The sequence below is a fragment of the Rhincodon typus genome, chromosome 6 (genome assembly GCF_021869965.1).
Source record: "Rhincodon typus isolate 14 chromosome 6, sRhiTyp1.1, whole genome shotgun sequence".
In the NCBI taxonomy this organism is placed as follows: domain Eukaryota; kingdom Metazoa; phylum Chordata; class Chondrichthyes; order Orectolobiformes; family Rhincodontidae; genus Rhincodon; species Rhincodon typus.
The window spans coordinates 33,813,827-33,835,479 of NC_063337.1; the positions used below are offsets into that span (position 1 = coordinate 33,813,827).

Here is a 21,653-nt window from a genome sequence, read left to right on the forward strand (position 1 = left end):
TTCTGTCTTGTACGACTCTGTTTGACTGAATGATGTATCTAAATTCTGATTACATATATTAATAAAAATCCGTCTTGGAGGAGACTAGCCAACTCATTATACTTGAATTGCTTTTCTCCAGACTAAAGATTATCGTCTTTTTCACCTTCCTCATGTCTTAATACTTTCCTCTAATATGCGCCAAATTTATCCTTGCCCTTTACCCGCATACTGTTAATAAAAAAACAGTTTTCGTTTACAGATGACAACAATCGTGTTCTGATTTTTTTTCTTTGTAAGACATGTTCTTTGCAATGTATCAATCTACAAGAGTTGGGTGCGTAGAGCAGGTGTGTGCCGGGCGCTAGGACCCCATGGCCTCCGCATCCCCCCCCCCCTCCCCTCCTCTCCCCCCCCCCACCCCACCCTTCCAATCGGTGCTGAATGAGCGGATGAAACATGGCGGTGGACGGATGGAAATACTAATGACAGTCGGGAAACTCGCTTCCATTTGTACCATGGTACGTGATCGGGGTGTTGCGGCGCCTCCGCAGGGCCGCTAGTTACTCGCTTCTTGTTTTTGCTAACAGCCAGGACGGGCGGCTCTGCCGGCGTGTAGAAGAGAGGAGGAGGCGGCTCCTGGTCTACCCCTCGTTTGCTGGGCCACGGTTTTACTCCGAGTTCCGGGCTTCCCCTCTGGCCTCTTGCTGCTACTGGCCCGGGGGTGGGGGGAAACGAACTCCAATGATCTAATCACATTCAGGAAGGAGCCGGGGTCCTCCTGCCCACTCGGTGCTGTACCGCAGGCCCCGAGTGGGACCTTCCCGGTATGGGGCGGCGGCTGCAGCGTTTTCCCCAAGGCCGGGAGCCAGGTGCAGGGGAAAGCACCAGTGAGTAACCACCAGTGAGTCTCGCTTTCCCTTCTGTGTCCTGCTTCCAATCCACTGTGGGGTATTTGGCCTTAATTCATTCAAGGGATCTTTTAAAAGGACGTATAAAAACCACACAATATTCCTCTCCGGGATTAATAAACGCACTTGTGTGTCACTTTGATCAAGGATCAGCAACAGTCAAGCCCCACCTGAAGTCCTGATTTGCATTGAGTTTAGTAAGTCCTTGAAATTCAATTGGAAATCCAACTGTGATAGTTTCATCCAATGTGAAAACAAAAACTATTTACTTTGGCGGATGTCATAAGATCATAAGAGCAGAAGCAGTTATTTGGCCCACTAATGTTAATATTAACGTTTTAGCAAAATATTGTTTTTCACTTGTTCATTTGTGGTGGTGCTACCCTCTTCAAATTTTGTTGTGAAAATTTAGTACATGATAAATTCTTGTTGTAAATCAAAATAGCTTCATTTCTGTGTTTTTAATCAATCACCAGAGCAAATTATTTATTTGATTTGATTTACTGTCACCTGTACCAAGATACAGTAAAAAGTGTTGTTTTGCATGCTGTACAGGCAGATTGTACAGTACAAAGGGCATTACGTAGCAGAACAGAGTGCAGAATTTGGTGTTACAGCTGCAGAGAAGGCGTGGGGGGCAGGAGGAGGGAGGGTGAGAGAGAGAGAGGCCAGCATTAACATTTGAGAGGTCTGTTCAAATGCCTGATAAGTGGGAAGAAGCTGTTCTTGAATCCTGGTCATGCGTGTATTCAAACTTTTATATCTTCTGCCCAACGGAAGAGAGTATAACCAGGAAAGGGGAGTTTCTGATTATGTTGTATGCTTTACTGAGGTAGTGGAAAGTATGAATGGAGTCAGTGGCTAGAAGGCTGGTTCATGTGATGGACTGGGCTATATTGAAGACTCCCTGTAGTTTCTTGCGGTCTTGGGAAGAGTGGTTGCCATACCATGTTGTGATGCATCCAGATAGGATGCTTTCTATGGTGCCTCACTAAAAGTTGGTAACAGTCTTTGTGGACATGCTGAATTTCCTTAGCCTCCTGAGGAAGCAGAGGCGTTGTCCTGATTTCTTGACCATGGAACTGCTGCAATTATAAATGTCAAGGTGGTATTTTAGATGATGGTTAGATGTTTAAATGGGTGGTTTTACCAATGTGTTATTATGAATAGGACAAGTGATTTGTTGCAGCTCCGACATTCAGGATGCATTCTGAGAATTTCCCACCACAGCGTAGCTTTACAAAATTAACTTCTCTGCACTGGCACTTTAGTTTTAATGAACAGCATGTTTCAAAGTATCAACACATCTAAAAGTAAAGCCATTTCCAGTTGGTTATGATTATAGTAGCTTGTGTATTTGGCACATACTTCTCACACTGGCACTATAATTCAAACTTTGATATTTAAACAAGGTTTGTGAGCTGGGTGCTAGAAAACCTGAAAAAGGAGCTGTTGAAATAACCAGCTAGAAACTTGCTGAATTGAGAGCAATCGGAAATCTATGCTTTCAGTTGGTGATGCTGATTAAAATACAAAGGCGAAGAGGTGAAATTGCAAAAATGGTGTTAGATGCTGATTTTAATTGGCAACCTTTTTAAATGTCATACTTTGCTATGTTGTCAAAATCTCTTGCCTTGCTACAGGGTAAGATCTTGTGATCGGTTTCCTACTCGTTTTTTTAGCTCCTTCAAGGCTAGCATTTGCTGCTAACTGTATTTACTCTTGGGAAGAAAGTGAACTGTAGTCAAGCTTGCAGATGACCTGAAAATAGGTGGAACGTCAGGTTGCGAGGGGAATTCAATAGTTTAGAAAGATGTTGATTAAGTGGGCAAAAAAAAGTTGGTAAATGGAGTAAGATGTGGGAAAATGTGAAGTTGTTCATTTTGGGAGGAGAATAAAAGATCAGAATCTTATTTAAACAGAGGGGAACTGAGGAAAGCTGCAGCATAAAGGGACTTGGGGGTACTTGCAAAGTGACAAACTTGCAAATTGCAAAGTTAACACACAGGTGCAGCCAGCAATCAGGATGGCTAATGGAATATTAGCCCTTATTTCAAGGGAGTTGGAATATAAGATTAGGAAGTCTTAGTGCAACTGTACAAGGTGCTGGTGAGATTGTATCTGGGGTACTGTGAGCAATTTTGGTCCCGTTTAGAGAAAGATATTATTTCATAGGAGGCAGTTCAGAGAAGGCTCAGCAGGATGATTCCCCAGTATGGAGGGATTGTCTTTTATGAACAAAGATTAAACAGATTGAGACTCTACTCATTGGAGTTTAGAAGAATAAGATGTCATCTAATTGAAACATATTGGATTCTTAAGGGGCATGACAGGGTAAATTCAGAGAGGATATTCCCCTCCAGGGCGAGTCGAAGACTAATTGGTTTGGTCTTGGAATAAAGGGGTGTCAATTTAAGACTGAAATGAGGAATTTCTTCTCTGAGGGTTGAGAATCTTTGCAACTCCTTGCCACAGACAGCTGTGGGGGCAGAATCCTTTTGTATAGATTCTTGATCAATAGGGGAGTTGAGGGTTATGGGGAAAGTGCAGGTAAGTAGACCTGAGGAATGTCAGATCAATCATTATCCTATTGAATGGTGGAGCAGGCTTGAGGAGCCAAACAACCTAGTCCTGTTCATGTTTTTCATAATTTTATGGGAAGGTGGTGGTGAGCTGCCTTTTAACTACTGCAGTCCAAAAGGTGTAGGTACACTCCGGTGCTATTAAAGAGTTCCAGATTTTTGGCCCACCTCTAAACAGTCATGCCAGTTGCCACCATCTGATGTTTACAGTTCCTCGTGGATGTGTATGAATTGGTTGAAAAATTAGTAACTGCTTGGTTTCAAGTTTTTTAGCTTTAAAATGATATGCAGCATTTCAAACCTAAATATAAACTCGGACATTTACAGCACATCTTTCACCCAATCAAATCTGCACTAGTCAACAAAGATCTAACTACACTAATTTAAATTTCAGTTTTTGGCTCATAATGAAATTGGTAGTGTAGGGAGGAATGGAGGTCATTTGGGGAAAATGGAAGATAAATTTGATCGAATTGTTACTCTTAAAGTCACCTAAACCACTTCTAAAGCACAAGTTGTTCACACCTTTATTTGGTTCAATTCTATACTCTTTTGTGTGAATGTATATTGCTGAAGAACAAATTTCTATTTATGTACCACCTTTACAAATCCTTTGTAATCCTGAGCATTTTGACAAGGTAGATGTGCAGAGGATGTGTGTGCCCTCTAATAGGAGACCCAAGAATTAGAGGTGACTGTTCAAAAATTGGGGTCTTTCATTTAAAACAGATGGGGCAATTTTCTTCCTCCCACTCCCCTTGAGCCTTTGGAACTCTCTTCCTTGAAGGTAGAAGTAGATAGATTCCTGTTAAGCAACGGGTGGAAGGTTATCTGGGATAAATGGGACTGCAGACTTGAGGTGACAATCAAGTCAGTCACAATCTTATTGAATGGCTGAGCAAGCTCAAGGGGCTGAATGGTCTACTCCCACTCCTTGATTATAGTTAATGGTATTTACTCTTCAGAGGAAAGCACTTGTGTCGATTTCATAATTGCAGGATCCCACAAGAAGAAAAGGAGATAAATATCCAGTGAATTCATTATTACATTGGTTGAGAGAGAAATAATCACCAGGACACTGAGAACTCCCTGTTCTGTTTCAATTTGTACATTGGGTCTTTCACATTCACTTGAACTGATATAAAGTATTGGATTAGTGTTTTATTTGACAGGCAGTACATTTGAAAATATACTATACTATACTAAAGTGCCATCCTTGATCATAAATAGTGATTGAACCCACAACTGCCTGACCCTCAGGTGATGCCACTACACCAAACTAATGTTTATGTTTAACTGCGTGCTTTTTTTTTGCAGTTATTGCATTTTCTGTTTGTTCCTGTCACACTTGTCAACCTTTTCTGGTATGATTACACTTGCCTATTCATTTTACTTGTCTTTTAATTCTCAGGTGACATTGTTACTTGTCTTGTGAGATTCCTCTGTGTCTCCAAGTTAATTAGTACTGCTTTGATAGGCCAGAGTTTTGACAGTATCCCTCTCGTTGCCTTTTTCGGCCATTGTTTCCTTTCTAATACTCTCTCTTTCCATGAAGTCTATCTGTCTAGTTGGACCAATGACACAGACACACAGGCACGCGCACGCACCCATCCACCCACCCACCCTTTGATACTGTATGTGGAATTTGTAGAAGAGCATAGTGGCAGCAGTAAGATGAAGCATTGTTGAGGTCATTAGTGTGGAATTTGAGGATACTTTGATTGTATTTAAAATAATTAAAAATTGCTCAATTTCAAATAATACAGCTTTTGTTAGGTCAGTGGTTAAGAATGTTCACCAGCAGTGTGCTCAAACCACACCTGTATGCCACTTCCTATCAAGCCTATATCAATCCTATCAATCCCCTGCACAGGCGATCAATTTTTTTCTCTGTGCTGCCAGTATGCACTTATCAGTAATCCCCTGCAGGTCCCTTCTGACTATTAACATGTTGACAATTTCCCCTTACTGTGATCTTACGAAGTCCTACTACCATTTCAGTTCTGCACCATATCCCACCACCCCCCCCCCCCCCCCCCCCCCCCCCCCCACCGCCCTTGTTGCAAAATTCCACTATGATCCTGATAATGTTTTTGTCTTTTGCAAACTCTTTACATCCTGTTTTCTTGCGGATATTTGAACATCTTGTAATCCTAAATCTTAGTCCACTTTCTAATATTATGGACCCACATGGTTATAATTGTTGCCATTCAAGTGCAGGCAAACAAACAAAAACACAACAGATTGCAATAATTTCATTGCTATTTTTAAATAAAGAAAATTTACGTTATAATACAATTGACTGTTAAAAACACAACTTTTGGAATGTAATTTCTTTATTGCCTTAATGCCCTCCAAGCAGAATTGTTTTGCAGAAATAACTACGTATTTTTTTTGGTAGTGTTTTCCTGAAGAAACAGGTGTTTTATCATTGTACTGGTTCCTAGTTTTGAAAACATGATTTGCATCTTAACGTACGTAAAATTCTAAATCTCTTCAGTAACTTGGCACATATGGTAGTACCAAACTAATTGTCTGATTAAAATGCACGCGCTATCCATTGGTAGTGTAAATATTTGTTTATGCTCAATTGCATTGTTATCAGTGACATTGATGTTTTGCTTATAGATATTTCTACAATATTTCGTTGAATTAGTTGCACTGATATATGGCTCAAGGTTGGTGCTGCCATTTTATATATTTCTATAGTAAGTGAACATCTTGGCTACATTGTGAAAGAATAGCAAGGCATTTATCTGGATTAAAGGAAAGGGAAATCTCAACAGCACGTGAGCTCTTGCACTTCTTTCAGTTTAGTTGTGGCAAAGTTGAATGTTCTTGAGTTTATCATCTGTTACTTACATAGGAAGAGGAATATAGGAACAGGAGTAGGCCTATTGAGTAGAGAGTACCTGCTGTATAACAGAATGGCCATTTGCTCCATCAAGTGAACGTGATCCAAGGATGGAATCAATTTCCTCTAGGAACAGGGTGGGTGGAGTTGCAGTTGAGCTTGCTTAAAAAGCCTGAGCTAAAGAATTTCAGAATCACCTATAGATGGTGAAAAGAGATGTGCCCCACTGGTTAGTAGGAAAGAACACCGGCAGCTGGAGCCTGTAGCCCCCACCAGTGTGGTCATTGCACATCCTGGGGCTTTGTACAGCAGAATTCCATGAGTCGGGTTTGCTCTGTTCTGTCAACCGTCTGTGGATACAGCACTGGCCATTCAGTACTCTGTCTCGGTTTCAATTAGACTTGATCCAGGTCACCAGTTTGATCCCAATTGGCAGGTTTGAAGTCAGCCAGTCAGATGCTGTTTCTCAGATCATAAGGCTGCACAATCTTCATTGCTTCACAGAAGTCTGCAAAGGTGAATCTTGTTCGCTGTCTCCCATTGAGCCTTCCCAGCTATTCAATACAATCATAGCTGATTGAACATTTCAATATGTTTTACCTTTCCGATCCTGTAATCTTGTATGCCATTGGTAATCAAATCTGCCACTTGTTGCCTTAAACATATTCGAAGTCACCGCTTCCACAATCCCCTGTGGTAAGAATTCTGAGATCACAACTCCCGGAATAAACAAAATCTCTGAATCTCAGATCTAAATAGCGTCTGCCTTACTTTTAAATTTTTCCGTCCAGTTCCAGATTCCCCAGTGAGGAGAAACATCTTGCCTGCATCTACCTTGTCTATCTCCTTTAAGTGTTTTGTAAATTTCAATGAGATCACCTCTCGTTTTGCAAAACTCTACAGAATACAGGGCCAGTTTGATCCATTTCCTTTTCCATAGGACACTTCTGCCATTCCGTGAATAAGTCTGGTGGACCTCCGTTACAATCCCTGTACAGCAATGATATCTTTCCTGAGATAAGAAAACCAAAATTATACACCATACTCAAGGTGGGATTTAACCAAGCTCCTACACAACTGAGGCAAGACTTTACTACTCTTGTACTCAAATCCTCTTTCAACAAAGATTAACCATCCTAATAGATTGCTGCACTTGTATTGTTTGCCTTTAGTGACTAGAACACAGAGGTCCCTTTGTATGTCTACACTGTCCAACCTCCTATCATTTACAAAAAAAAATCTACACACCTTTTTCTCCTACCAAAGTGGACAACCTCTCATTTTGTCCATTCTCTATTCCAACTGCCATGTTCCAGCTCATTTATCAAATCTGTGTAAATCCTCCTGAAGTTGCTTTACATCTATACAACATGTCCCACTTAGCTTTGTATTATCTGCAAAGTCACCATCTACAAATCATTGATATTATGAAAGCTGGGGTCCAAGAACTGATCTATCTAACTTCCCACTAGTCACAGCCTACCAATGCGACAATGGCCTATTTATTCCTACTCTTTGGTTAACAGACGGAAAGCCAGTATGTTAGCGCCTATCTCATGCTTCAGTTTTTACAACCATATTCATGTGAGGAACTTCATCAAAAGCCTTCTGAAAATTCAAGTATATTGCATCCATTGGCTCGTCTTTTAATCAATTTTATTAGTAACATCTTCAAAGAATCCAACATTCTTTTCCATTTGCAAGTCTGTGCTGACTATGCCCAATCAGATTATCAGCCAGGTGTCTATTTATCCCATCCTTTAGAATAGATTCCTACCATTTTCCCATACTAGTAATGGAAGGCTAATAGGTCTGTAGTTTCCTGTTTTCTCTCTTGTTCCTTACTTAAATACAGGAGTGACATTTGCTACTTTCCAATCCACAGGAATCATTCCAGAATCGACAGAATTTTGGAAGATAATCACAATGCATCGCTTATTTCTATAGCCACCTCTTTCCACACTTTGGGATGTACACTACCATGTCTTGCTGATTTATCAACTTGCAGTCTGATTAATTTTTGGTCCAGTCTGCTTCCTGGTGCTAATTTCCTTCAACAATTCATTGTCTCTAGCCACTTGAATCTCTACTTCTGGGGCATTTTTGGTATCTTCAGTGAAAACAAACAAGTAATCATTTCGCTTCTCTGCCATTTCTGTATCCTCTATTATAAATTCTCCTGACTCTGCCAGTAACAAACTCAAATTTATTTTAATCAAATGTCTCCATTTTACGTACATGAGCTTTTACAGTTCATTTTTATGTCTTTAGCTAGATTGCATTCATATTCTATTCTCCCTTTCCTATCAGTTTCTTAGTCCTTCTTTGTAGTATTCTATAAATCTTCCAAACTCTGCTACTTGTGGCAACTTAATAACGTCTTTTCTATTAATCTTATACAATCCTGAATTTCCTTTGTCAGCCATGGTTGACTGATTATTTTTGAATTTTTGCATAGTGAAGGAATGTATGATTGCTGTAAGTCTTGTAGTTATTTTAAAGACCGTCCATTGCCTGTGTATAGTTATACCTTTTTAATGGATTTTCTTAATCCACCTCAGCCAACGTATGTCTCATGCATTCATGATTTCTCTTATTCAAGTTTAACACCCTTGCTTCAGAATGAATTACTTCACTTTCAAACATAATGTAAAGTTGTAACAATCTTGTTGACCACAATATGATAATTAGATTATGTCGTAGACCTAAAATGTCATGTCGTCCTCATTGCCTTTCAAAATACTGCTCCAGAAAACTATCCCTAATACACTCCTGAGACTTGATTCTCCACAGCTTTACTGGTCAATTTGTTTACTCAGTTGATTTTGTGGATGACTTCAACCTGCATAACTGTTGTCCATGCTATATGCTTTACTCCTGTCCAGATTATGCCATGTCCTCCTATACTATCATATGGCCTATAAATAACTCCATCCAATGTCTGATACCACTTGCTGTTTCTTAGTTCAACCCAAACAGATTGCACAGTTCTTTCAATATGAGATCCTCCTTTACAAATGTACAAATCTCTTATTATCAGCTCAACTCTCTGTCCTTTTCCTTCTTGTCTGTCCTTCCTAAACATCAAATGTCCTTGAATATTCAGTTCCCAGTCCTGGTTGCCATACAGCCATGTTTCTGTAATGACAATTAGATCATATCCATCTCCATTTGTGTGTGTACATATACCTCTCTTTGTGACTTTAGATGGTCTACCTTGTTATGAATGCTGCATGCATTCAAAGAGATTTCCTCTAGCTTTGGCTTCATAACATAATTTGTTTCTCCAAAGCATAAGTGATGCGTAGTCTTTGTTTCTACTGTCTTCTAGTCTCCATACAGTCTGTTAGACCTCCTATTACTAACTTTACTACTTTCCAATTTGGGTTACCCTTGCGTTGTTATCCCCCTCATAAGCTAGTTTAAACCTAGGCCAACATCACTAACAAATATCCCCGTGAGGATATGAGTCCCAGTCCCATTAAGGTACAACCCATCCAGTTTATACTGCATCAAACTTATCCCAATTCGTCAACTCTATTGCTCCTCCTCCTCGTACCAGTTCTCCAGCCCCTCTATTCAATTGATCAATCCTCTTGCTCTTATGCATATTAGCACGTAGCACTGGAAGTAATCCTGAGGTTACTGCTCAAGGTCCTACTTTTTAATTTCCTTCCTAACTCCCTGAAATCTAACTTCCAACCTATGACATTGTTCCCAATGTGGACCACGACACCTGGCCAATCCCCTTCCCCAGAACGATGTCCAACAGGGCTCTGTGACATCCTTGATCCTGACATCAACACACCATCCTGGAGTCATCTTTGCTTCCACAAATCTCTATCTCATACTTTAAGGAATCCCTTATAACTATTGCATTTTTATTCTTCTTCTTTCTTCCTTCCTTGTAAAGCTGAATTGCCTTTGATGCCATGGGCTGGCTGTGGCTGCATTTCCCTGAAGAACTGTTGTCTTCACCAGTTTCCAAAATGGAATACCAATTATTAAGCATGATAGACTCAGACTCGGGACTCCAGCATTTCAACTGCATTCTTCATTTCATCTTTCACAGAGGCAATCAGAATTGCTGAATCAACAAAGAGGGTTATGAGTTTGCATGATTCTTGAAGCATAAACTAAAATGAAATTTAATCTTTACTAAGAATTTGTGTGACTCATTTGCAAAACTAATATCTTGGACTTTAAAGCTATTGTATTTTAATAGATTCTGAGCATTCTATGAGTTCAGATGCAAGTATTTTTTGCTTTTTGTAAGTTGATGATATTACACGCCAGAAATATGAGGTAGATGATGTTCTGGCTGAAATTATATTTGTCTTCTGAAGAAAAGGGGTAAAAATAAGTTAGTATGACACTTCCAACTGCACCATATGCCAACCATGTATGGGCATCTCCCACTCCTTTTATCTTATGCTGAAGCAACAATAAAATTAATTGCCTCTGTATCATCCACGTATTGGCTACAAACAATAAAGTGGTGGATGTCCATTTATACTGTCTGAGTAAAATCAAACATGTTGCATTCCTATCTTACAAAATCACTCGCAACAACTTCCTTTTATATAATGCGCAGTTTTTGAAGTAATTATTTAAAAGCCAAAATTTGCAGCAGTATCTTTACCCTCAAATTTAGGTGACATTTGTCACAGACTAAGTCTTCACATTTGCAGTATAATCATTTTTTCCCTCCTTTGAGGTTACTGCAGTTACTTTCTTACTGTAGTTTTGCATGAATGATTCTAAAATGCAATCCTCAATGCTGCATATAGAAGTTTAAAATTGTAATCTCATGATTTATATACTCCCTATGTCTATTTTAAGGCATGTATGATTAGCATAGACCTTACCACATCATTAATAATTGACTTTGTTTTATTTGACTTTAAAAATGATTGTTAATTCTGTGAAATTGTTCATAGAATGCTGAAGATATATAAACATGGTATTTCTAAAGAGCATGTTAACTTATGTTAGAGAATCTGAGCTTCCTTCTATCTGGCTAAATACAAAACTGATTAAATGGTTCTGGGGATTTCTGTTTTTGCACATATTCAGACTTTTTTTTAGTAATTGTTACAAATATGAAATGAGTCTAACGTACTGCTATTCAATGTGTCTTTGAATACCTACAGTTTCTTTGTGATAACAGAAATTGTTCACTTCTGACCTGACCTGACTTGCTAACGTGGTGGCTGATTACTATGTGTGTTGCAATGTTTTCTTAGCTCATAGTCTTTGTTTCCTTTTGGAATAAAAATTGATTGATGGATTTATTTTTATTGGATAAAAGGTGTGTACTAAGATTCAATGTGACAAAATAGCAAACTTTGCCTTTGGAATTCCATGTATATTTTTCCCCCAATTGTTAATTAAAATAATTGTCATGAAAAGGTTCCATTTTCATCGGAAAGATGCAGTGCATCAGTGCACGTAATTGACATCTAAACTGTTCTGTGAATAAAGTGCAAAAATAGCTCAGCTGTGATTTCAAACTAAGGTGTTATTAAAAATATTGTACATTTTTAAAAATTGTGACATTCACAGTGCATCTACTACTGATTGTGAGGCACACAAGATGTCATTTCTGAATATTATAAACAGTACATATTTCATACTGGTAACCATATTTCTTCCATGTACAGTTGGAAAGTTACTACTTCCTAGGTGTTCCTTGTCTAGATAAATGGTGCACGATGCCATTTGTATTTCAGTATGAGTCAGGTAATGTTTCAGCTTTTTTAAATGAAACCTATTTTGTTACCTTCTCAGCTTCATGCTACTTAATGAACAGAGCTGTTTGCATTCATTGATATAAGTTTTGATTGCTGGCTGATGTGAATTTTTCTATTATGTTGCCTAATGCTCAAGAACATTTGTGTGTATAAGTACCATATGGAATATATATATCTGTATAGAATCATTGATTACAGCGAAGAATGAAGCCTTTCAGAATGTGGAGCCATTTTTTTTGGCACTCTGCAAGAACTACTTAGCTAATGCAACTATCCACCTTACCCTATAGGCTTGTAATTTTTATTCCTTCAGGTGCTTATCAAATTCCTTTTTCAAAGTTGCAGTTGAACTTGTCTCCACCATCTTTTTAGGCATTGCATCCTACTTTGCAGTGATTTGCTTCATTTTTAAAACATATATACTTTTCTCCATTTCACTTTTCTTTGGTTCCTTTTATTTTGTCCTCGGGTTCTCAACATTTCCATAAATGAGAATGCTGTCTTTGGACTCCTGTCTTCTAGTCTTTTAGTAGTGCAAGCCTTGAGTATTGCTCATAAAAGATACACTTTGTTGAAACTTTTCATCTTGTACTGTTCAGGACAATTTGCAAGGATACCAATTGCATAAGAGGAGAGTGCTGATTGGTAGAGGCATTGCCGTTTCCCCCAGAAATTCCCCTCTGTGCAATGCCTCAAAAAATCAGAGTGAACCTGCGTAGCTTAAAATTTGAATAAAGCCTGGCAGCTAACCGATGATTGTTAATTGATGTATTTTTCCCCAGGCAGTGTCTCTACTAAAAGACCATGTGATCCTTGCTGAGCATTTTCTCCCCATTTGTAATGATTCTTATCAGAAAATCTGATATTTTTAATCAAAGTGTCACAAAAAAGTTCTTTAGTTCAGCGCTTGTATTGAACAAAAAGAGACAAGATGACATAGAGTAGCACTTTTCATTTAGTCTGACTAAGTAATATTACGTTTTCTTTGAGGAGATGGGTAACTGCAAATCAAATCTGGGGCTAAAAATTAGTACCTGTAGCAGTGACCACTTAAACTGTTGTCATAAAAAAAAACTGGTTCTCTAATTAACTTCAAGGAAACCTACAGCCTTTACCTCATTGTCCTAAAGGGGGCTTTAATTCCATACCACATGCCACTACAGTGTGTCTGTTCAAGAAGACAAACACCACTCCAAACATGCACACCTCCTAAGCACGCATGAAAAAATTCTAATTGGATATGAATGGCTGAACCTGATTTATTTGCACATGTGCTGCCCTGATGTTGCAAGATAGTAAGGTAGCTCTTCATCAGGTGAGAGGAAGCACAATTGAGGTGAGGTAATATCATGATTGGTTATCTCACTAACAATCTGGGGCCACTGGTTCACATCCTACCATGGCAGCTGGTGGCATTTAAAGTTCAATTAATGAAACCTGGAAACTACCGTGGATTAATGCTTTTAAAAAAAAACTCTGGTTCACAGATGGCCCTTGGGGAAAGAAATCGCCTGACCTAGTTGTGATTCCACGTCCACAGCAATGGAGTTGACTCTTCCCTGCCTTCTAAAATGACCTAGCAAGTCACTCAGTTCAAGGGCCGTTATGGATGGACATAACTAATGCCAGTGACAACCACACCCCATGAAAGAACTTTTTTAAAAAAAAAAAGCCCTAAAATTGAAAATACTGTGAAGAAAGAGATGTTGACATTTGAGACAGCCTTTCATCAGACCTGGAAACAACATTGTATAATTTACAAACTGAAACGCAACCAAGGAAGGAAGTGGTGGGAAATTAAAGAAAAGCAAACAAATGAACTTTAAAGTAATTAGTCGGATAACAGGAGATGGTTAACTGAAAGAACTGTAGTGTAAGATAAGATGAGAGAAATTAGAAACCTGTGAGATCCAGAGAATGAGAGTAGTTAAAGCTGGAAACAAAATCTGGTGCAAAGGGGAAGGCTTGGGAGCCGAATGGAAAAGCAAGGTAAATTGACACGGATATGCCAATTACATCAACGGGATTTTTCATCCCAAGTATCAAACTGTTCTCTCCTCAAACTCAAAGCACCAGAACAGCCATTCCACTTTAGCAGGTCCTATTATCAAAGCAAGTTGGAACTTCGGTTTGAAGTTGTTGAAGTCAATTTTAAGACCCGATGACTTCAAATTGTCTGAGATGGGAAGATTTGGATGAATTATGTTCTCTTCATGCACCTGTTAATAGCAAGTTAAAGTAGTATTGCCGTAAACTAAATAGAAAACGAACTGTCCATTGTGGAATGATATGTGCAGCACGTGTCCTGAAGGGAACTTGAATAAATAAGTGCAGTAAGGCTGTTTAATACTTCACACCAAACGTCATGATGAAGGATCACACCGATGTCCTACCACTGGTGGTAACTATTTCTAGTGCATATTGAGAATGTTTTATGTTTCTTAATGCATAACAATATTTCTAAGTACAGTCAGGATGAATGTTCTTGTTTCTCAAGGTGTAATTAACTCCTTTATTTGAGTTTAAACTTTTACTTGTTTTAGTAATGGAGCAGCCGGCTTAAGGATAATTCTACTGTTGCTGAGTGAATCAAACATTAGTTTGCTTTGCTTTGTCAGTTGATTGCGTTGTTCGGTATATTCCATTTATTTAAATTTTCTAGAGTTTGTGTTGTACATATCCGAAGTCGATATTGGGTATGAAGGCATAGGTTGTTTAAAAGCTAACTTTAATTCTGTGCAAATTAAAATTGCTGTAATAAAGAATTCAAACTGGATAAAAAAATCTCAGTTGAGATGGTGGGGAAACAGTGAAAAATAGGAAGATAAATTTGTAATATTCTCTTGAAGGTTGTTACTGGCTGGCCAGCATTTATTGACCATCCCTAGTTGCCCCTGAGAAGGTGCTGGTGAGCTGTTGTCTTGAACAGCTGCAGTTCATGTGCTGTAGGTACACCCACAATGCCATTACGGAGAGGGTTCCAGGATTTTGACCCAGCAGTGGCAATATATTTTCCAAGTCAGAATGGTTGGTAGGGAACTTGCCAGGTGGTGGTGTTTTGACATATCTGCTAACCTTGTCCTTTTAGATGGAAATGATTATGGGTTTGGAAGGTGCTGTCTAAGGATCATGGGAGAATTTCTGCAATGAATCTTGTAATTTGTACGCGTGCTGCTACAGTGTGTCAATGCTGGAAGTAGCAGATGCTTGTGGATGTGGTGCCAGTCGAGTGGGCTGCTTTGTCCTGTGGTGTCAAGCTTCTTGTGTTGTTGGAGCTGGGGACAAGTGGGGAGTATTCCATCGTACTCATGATTTGTGACTTTATAGATAGTGATCAAGCTTTGGGGAGTCCGACAGTGAATTATTCATACACTTTTCCCAGCCTCTGACCTGCTTTTGTAGCCATTGTATTCATATGGTGAGTCCAGTTCAGATTCTGGTCAATGACAACCTCCAGGATGTTGACAGTGGGGAATGTAGTGATGGCAACACCATGGAATGTCAAGAGTTGGTGGTTAAATCCTCTCATTGGAGGTGGTCATTGCTTGGCATTTGTGTGGTTCAAACGTTACTTGCCACTTGTCAGCCCACACTCGGATCTTGTTGCATTTAAACATGGACTGCCTCAGTACTTGAGGAGTCACAAATGATGCTGAACATTGCACAATCATTGAGCATACCTATTTCTAACCATATGATGGAGGGAAGGTCGTCATAAAGCAGATGAAGATTGTTGGGCCTAGGACACTACCCTGAGGAACTCCTGCGAAGATGCCCTGGAGCTAAGATGATTGATCTCTAACAACCACACCCATCTTTGCATGTGCCAGGTATGATTCCAACCAGCAGAGAGTATGCCCCCTGATACTTACTGATTCTGGTTTTGCTAGGGCTCCTTGATTTGAAACTCTGTCGAATGCAGCCTTGATGTCAAGGGCTGTCAATGTCACCTTAGCTCTTTTATCTACATTTGAACCAAGGCTGTAATGAGGTCAAGATCTGAGTGGCCCCGGTGGAACCCAAACTGGGCGTCGCTGAGCAGGTGCTGCTTGATAGAACTGTCTATCACTTCACTGATTGAGAGCACACTGATGTGGCACTAATTGACCAGGTTGGATTTATCCTGCTTTTTGTGTACATACATACCTGGGCAATTTTCCATATTGTCGGGTAGATGCCAGTGTTGTAACTGTACTGGAAGAGCTTGGCTAGGGGAAGATGCAAGTTCTAGAGCACAAGTCTTCAGTATTATTGCCAGAATGTTGTCAGGGCCCATAGCCTTTGTAGTATTCAGTGCCTCCAACTGTTTCTTGACGTCACATGGGGTGAATTGAATTGGCTGAAGACTGGCTTCTGAGATGCTGGAGATCACCGTAGGAGGCCGAGAGGGATGATCCACTTGGCACTTCTGGCTGAAGTTTGCTGCGAATGCTTCAGCCTCATATTTTTTTTTACAATGGTGCAATGGTTCTTGCCTCTACGACCCTTTCAGACAGAGTTCCAGAAACTCACCACCACCTTTGTGTAAATAGTTCTCCAATAAATCACATGCCCTTTTAGCTTAAATCTAGGCACCCTGGTTATTGACCTCTCCACTAAGGTAGAAAGAATTGTTTCCCCTAACCTGTCTCTTTCCTCGACAATTATGATCCCTTCAGCCTTCTCTGTTTGAAGAAAAACCGCCCCTGCCTATGTAGTCGCTCTTTGTAACTGAAATGCTTTAGTTCAGGCTATTATCCTGGTGAATCTACTCTGTACCCTCTCTTGTGCAATCACATCCTTCCTGTAGTGTGATGACCGGAACTGCGCACGGTACTGTAGTTAACTAATGTTTTGTACAGCTCTAACATAATTTGCCTGTTCTTGTATTCAGTGCCTCAACTAATAAATGCAAGTATCCCATATACTTTAACTGTCTTATCCACCTATCCTGTTGCTTTCACGGATCTATGGATGCACACCAAGGTCCTTCTGATCCCCTATACTACTTAGGGTCCTAACAATCATTGTGTACTCCCTTGCCTTGTTAGTCCTTGCAAAATACATAACACCTTAATTTTCAAGATTAAATTAATTTGCTATTGTTCTGATCATCTGAGCAGCCCATCTGTATTGTCTTGTAAGGCTTTCCTCGTTGCTATTTACCACACCACCAATTTTCCTTTATATCTGTGAACCTACTGATCAAACGTTCAATGTTTGTGTTTAGATCAATAATGTACACTACTAACGGCAAAGTAACCAGCACCAAACCCTGAGAAATGCCACTGAACACAGGCTGTAAATGTGACTGGAGGCCTTTGGCCATCAGGCCTTGCCTCCTGCCCCTAAGTGAATTTGGATCCAGTTTGCCAAAGTTTCCTGCATCCCATGTTCTCTTACCTTGTTGATCAGTTTCCCATGCGAGACTTTGTCAAAAGCCTTGCTGAAGTCCACGTAGACGACACTCGCTGCACTGCCCTCATCCACTCATCTCATGATCTCCTCAAAAAAGTCAATTGAATCTGTCAGACATGATCACCCCAAGCAAAGCCATCTTTGCCTCTCCAAGTGAAGATTAATTCTGTCCCTCAGAACTTTTTTCAATCGTTTCACCGCCAATGATGTTAGACTCACTGGTTTATCTGTACCACCCTTGGTACTGTATCATATTAGTTGTTCTCCAGCTGCCTGTGTCCAGAGCAGATATGAAATAATGCAGTACTATGCAGCCACTGTCTCTAATAATACCTCCAAGTGAGGCATCAGTGAATTGTGGTACATTCCTTCTCTGCTTGGCTTGTAGCTGGCTGCCTCCTCCATTCCTAAGTAATCACTGACCGCAGGAAGCACTGCCATTTTTTCCTGTATGTTAGGTCAGCTTTGCTCAAGCCCCAGTTACTTCATTCTCTGCCGCTAATTGGGTGGTGAACATGGCAACAGGTCATGTCATTGTTTTGAAAATTGCTTCTCCTGATGGGTGAAAATTGGAGCAGACCTGGAAATGGTCCCAGGATCAGGATTTTGACCTGAAAGGAAAGTTGAGCCCATTGAATGCTAGAGCATCAAAGTGATCCTAATTTTATATGCATACATTAAAACATAATTGGAATACAATGGACAATTTTTGAGTCCCTTACTTTACAAAGGCTAGAAGATCTTCCAACAGGTAGAGAAGCAATTCATTACAGTCCTACCAGAGATGAAAATTTCAGTTATGAGGTGAGTCTATAGAAACTGAAGCAGTTTTTATTGGAACAAAATATCTGTTTTTTTTTTATCAGATTCCTGATGTTCAAAATTGAGTTTTAAGGAGCTAAATGCTATAGTATAAAGTGATTTCCAAAAGTCAGTAACTTGTGAAATGGGGACCAATAAATGTAATATAATTACCAATAAACAAAATGAACACTTACAATTTTGTTTTGCAGAAGGCCAATAGATCAAGGGATGCCCAACCTGAGTCAGTGGCTGAAACAATATCCAGGAATTTTGTGGGAGATAAAAATGAAATGGCTGAGAAATTCTTGATTCTGTGATGACAGAATAATGCATCATTAAGAGAGGAAACCAAGATGAATGTCATTTGAACAAGAGGGATCTTTGGACAGATAAAGTACCTTAGTAATTTAAAAATGGTTAATAATTGACATGTATGTGCAAATTAGAACCAGTCACATGAAATTAAGGAATTAGGACAGTATGGCAAGACAGAAGGGATAAAAACCTACATGGAGCAGAGAATGTATCTTGTCTGCTGTTTGTGTGTTATGAATATACAAATATGAAACAGGAGTAAACCACTCAGCCCTTCCAGCTTGCTCTGCCATTCAATAAGATCTGGCTGAGCTGATTTTAATTTCATAACCACTCAACCCTCTTTAAAAATAAGTGTGCAGCCATTTAAAACCAACTATGACCCCTAGTTCTAGATTCTTTCAAGAGGAAACATCCTTTCAATATCCACATGGTCAGGTCTCTTCAGGACCTTGCATGTTTCAATTAAGTCATCCCCTGACTTTTCTAAACTCCAGAAGATACAGGTCAATTCACTCATTCCAGGTATTAGTCCAGTAAACCTTTTCTGAGTGGCTTCCAATGCATTAATATCCTTCTATAAGAATAGTGATCAGTACTGTACACAGTACTACAGATGCAATCTCGCCAATACCCTGTGCAACTGAACTATAACCTCCCTACTCTTGCGTTTAATTCCTCTTACAATAAACCATAACATTTTATGAGCTTACCTGATTTACTTGCTGTACCTGCATGCTAACCTTCTGTGATTCATGCAGTAGGACACACACAGCTCTCTGCACCTCAGAACTCGGCAGCCCCTCGTCATTTAGATAATTTTTTTTTTAATTCTTTCTGCCAAAATGGACAAGTCACAAATTCTCACATTGTACTCCATTTGCCAGATCTTTGCCCACTCATTTAGCCTATCTATATCCCTTTGTAGGCTGCTAACGTCCTCTTAACATCCCACTTTCCTACCTAGCTTTGTCAGCAAATTTAGCCACCATATCTTTGATCCCCTTTGTCTAAACTATTTGCGTAAGCTAAAGAATTGATGCCCCAGCATTAACCCTTGTAACACACCACTCATGACATCCTGTGAGCTTGTAAAACGCCCATTTATTCTTACTCTCAGCTTTCTATTAGCAAATCAATCTTCTGTCCAGCTGATATGTTACTTCCTATACCATGAGCTTTTGTTTACCACATGTAACCTTGATATGGCACCTTATCAAATGCCTTCTGGAAATCTAAATGCAACATGTCCACTGGTTCCCCTTTATCTAGAGCACAAGTTTCTTCTTCGGAGAAGTCCAATAAATTAATTGAACGTGATTTCCATTTGACTAAATCAAATTGGCCCCTCCTGATCACCTGAACTTATCTAAGTTCCATGTTATAAAATCTTTATTGATACCTTCTAACATTTTCCCTATGACCGATGTTAAACTAACTGCCCTGGAATTTCCTGCTTTCTGCCTCCGCCCCTTTTTGAAAAAAGGAGTTGCATTACTTATTTTCCAATCCAAATGATGCTTCCCTATCTAATGAGTTTTAGAAAATTAAGACAACTGAACAACTATCTCCCAACTACTTTTAAGACCCATGGATGAAATCTGTCAGGCCCAAGGTGTTTGTCATCTCGCAGTTCCAACAGTTTACTTCGTACTGCTTGCCCGGTAATTGCGATATTTTTTTCCTGAAGTTCCTCCCTCCCTTTTCAGTTCTTGATTTATAGCTATTTCTGGGATGCTACTTTTATCCTCCACAGTGAAGACCGATGCAATATATCTGTTCAGTTCATCAGCCAACTCTTTATCCTCCAATGTTAATTTCCCAGGCTGTTTCTATAGGACTAACATTTACTTTGTTAACTCTCTCTTATTTTTAATATCTGATTTCTTTTTTATATTTATGGCTAACTTTCTCTTGTACTTAAATATTTTCCTCCTTATTAATCTTTTAGTAATTCTTTTCTTTTAAATGTTCTGTCCAATCTTATGATGTGCAATCTATCCTTGCAGAATTATATTTCTTTTCTTTGAGTTTGATACTATCTTTTCTTAGTTAACCGATGGTGGATCCATCCTTTAGAATTTTTTTTTATTTGTTGTAGTGTGTCTGTTCTGTGCTTTCTGGAATATCCCTTTAATTGTTTGCCACAGCATCCCTATTGACCTGTCCCTTAACCTTGATAACCAGTTCAGTTTTGCTACCTCTCCTTTCATACACTTGTTTAAATTCGACATCGTAGTCTTGGACCTGAACTTCTCTCCTTTAAAATTTACGTAAAATTCAATCGTATTGTGGTTACTGCTACATAAGGATGCTTTTGCTGTGAGGTCAGTAGTTAATCCTGTTTCATTGGTCAAAACTGGGTCTAGTATGTCCAACCCTCCCTCTCATCCCCGCCTCCTTGACCTGTCCGTCTTCTCTCCCACCTATCCGCTTTTCCCACCTCACTGACCAATCCCCACCATTGCCTACCTGCACTCACCTATCAGCATCTCACCTACCGTCCCCTGCCCCACCCCTCCTCTCTTTATTTATTTCAGAGCTCCTTTCCCCCTCCCCCATTTCTGAGGAAGGGTCTCGACCCAAAATGTCAACTTTCCAGCTCCTCTGCTGCTGCCTGGCCTGCTGTGTTCCTCCAGCTCCACACTGTGTTATCTCTGACTCCAGCATTGGCAGTTCTTACTGTCTCCTAGTATAGCCTGCTGTCTGTTTGTTTGGTGCCAAAACATGCTGATCTAAGAAATTGTCTTGAAAACATTCAGTGAATTCCTCCTGTAGACTATTGGTTCCAATCTGATTATTTTCCAGTCACACAGCAGAATCCCGAATCATAATTGCTGTACGGTTTTGAAAACTCCCATTCTTTCTTCCTTGGTACATTGTCCCTCCATGTGGTTGCTAAAAAGGGGCCTGTGCACAACTCCCATAAGTGACCTGAGATAACAAGATGTAGAGCTGGATGAACACAGCAGGCCAAGCAGCATCAGAGGAGCAGGAAAGCTGACGTTTCAGGCCTAGACCCTTCTTCAGAAATGGGGGAGAGGAAGTGGGTGGGGGT

General features: G+C 39.7%; 1 protein-coding gene across 4 annotated transcripts in view; it reads left to right on the forward strand.

The window, feature by feature from the left end:
• Nucleotides 1–400: 400 nt before the first annotated feature.
• The window catches only part of LOC109929503 (ubiquitin carboxyl-terminal hydrolase 12-like), a 54,382-nt gene continuing 33,129 nt past the window's right edge, over nucleotides 401–21,653 (forward strand). For all 4 annotated transcript variants that reach the window (XM_020529179.2, XM_048597659.1, XM_048597658.1 and 1 more), the window contains exon 1: nucleotides 401–500. In XM_020529179.2, coding sequence (XP_020384768.1) covers nucleotides 432–500 — 69 coding nt within the window. In that variant the 5' untranslated portion in view covers nucleotides 401–431. The remainder of the gene's footprint in view (nucleotides 501–21,653) is intronic.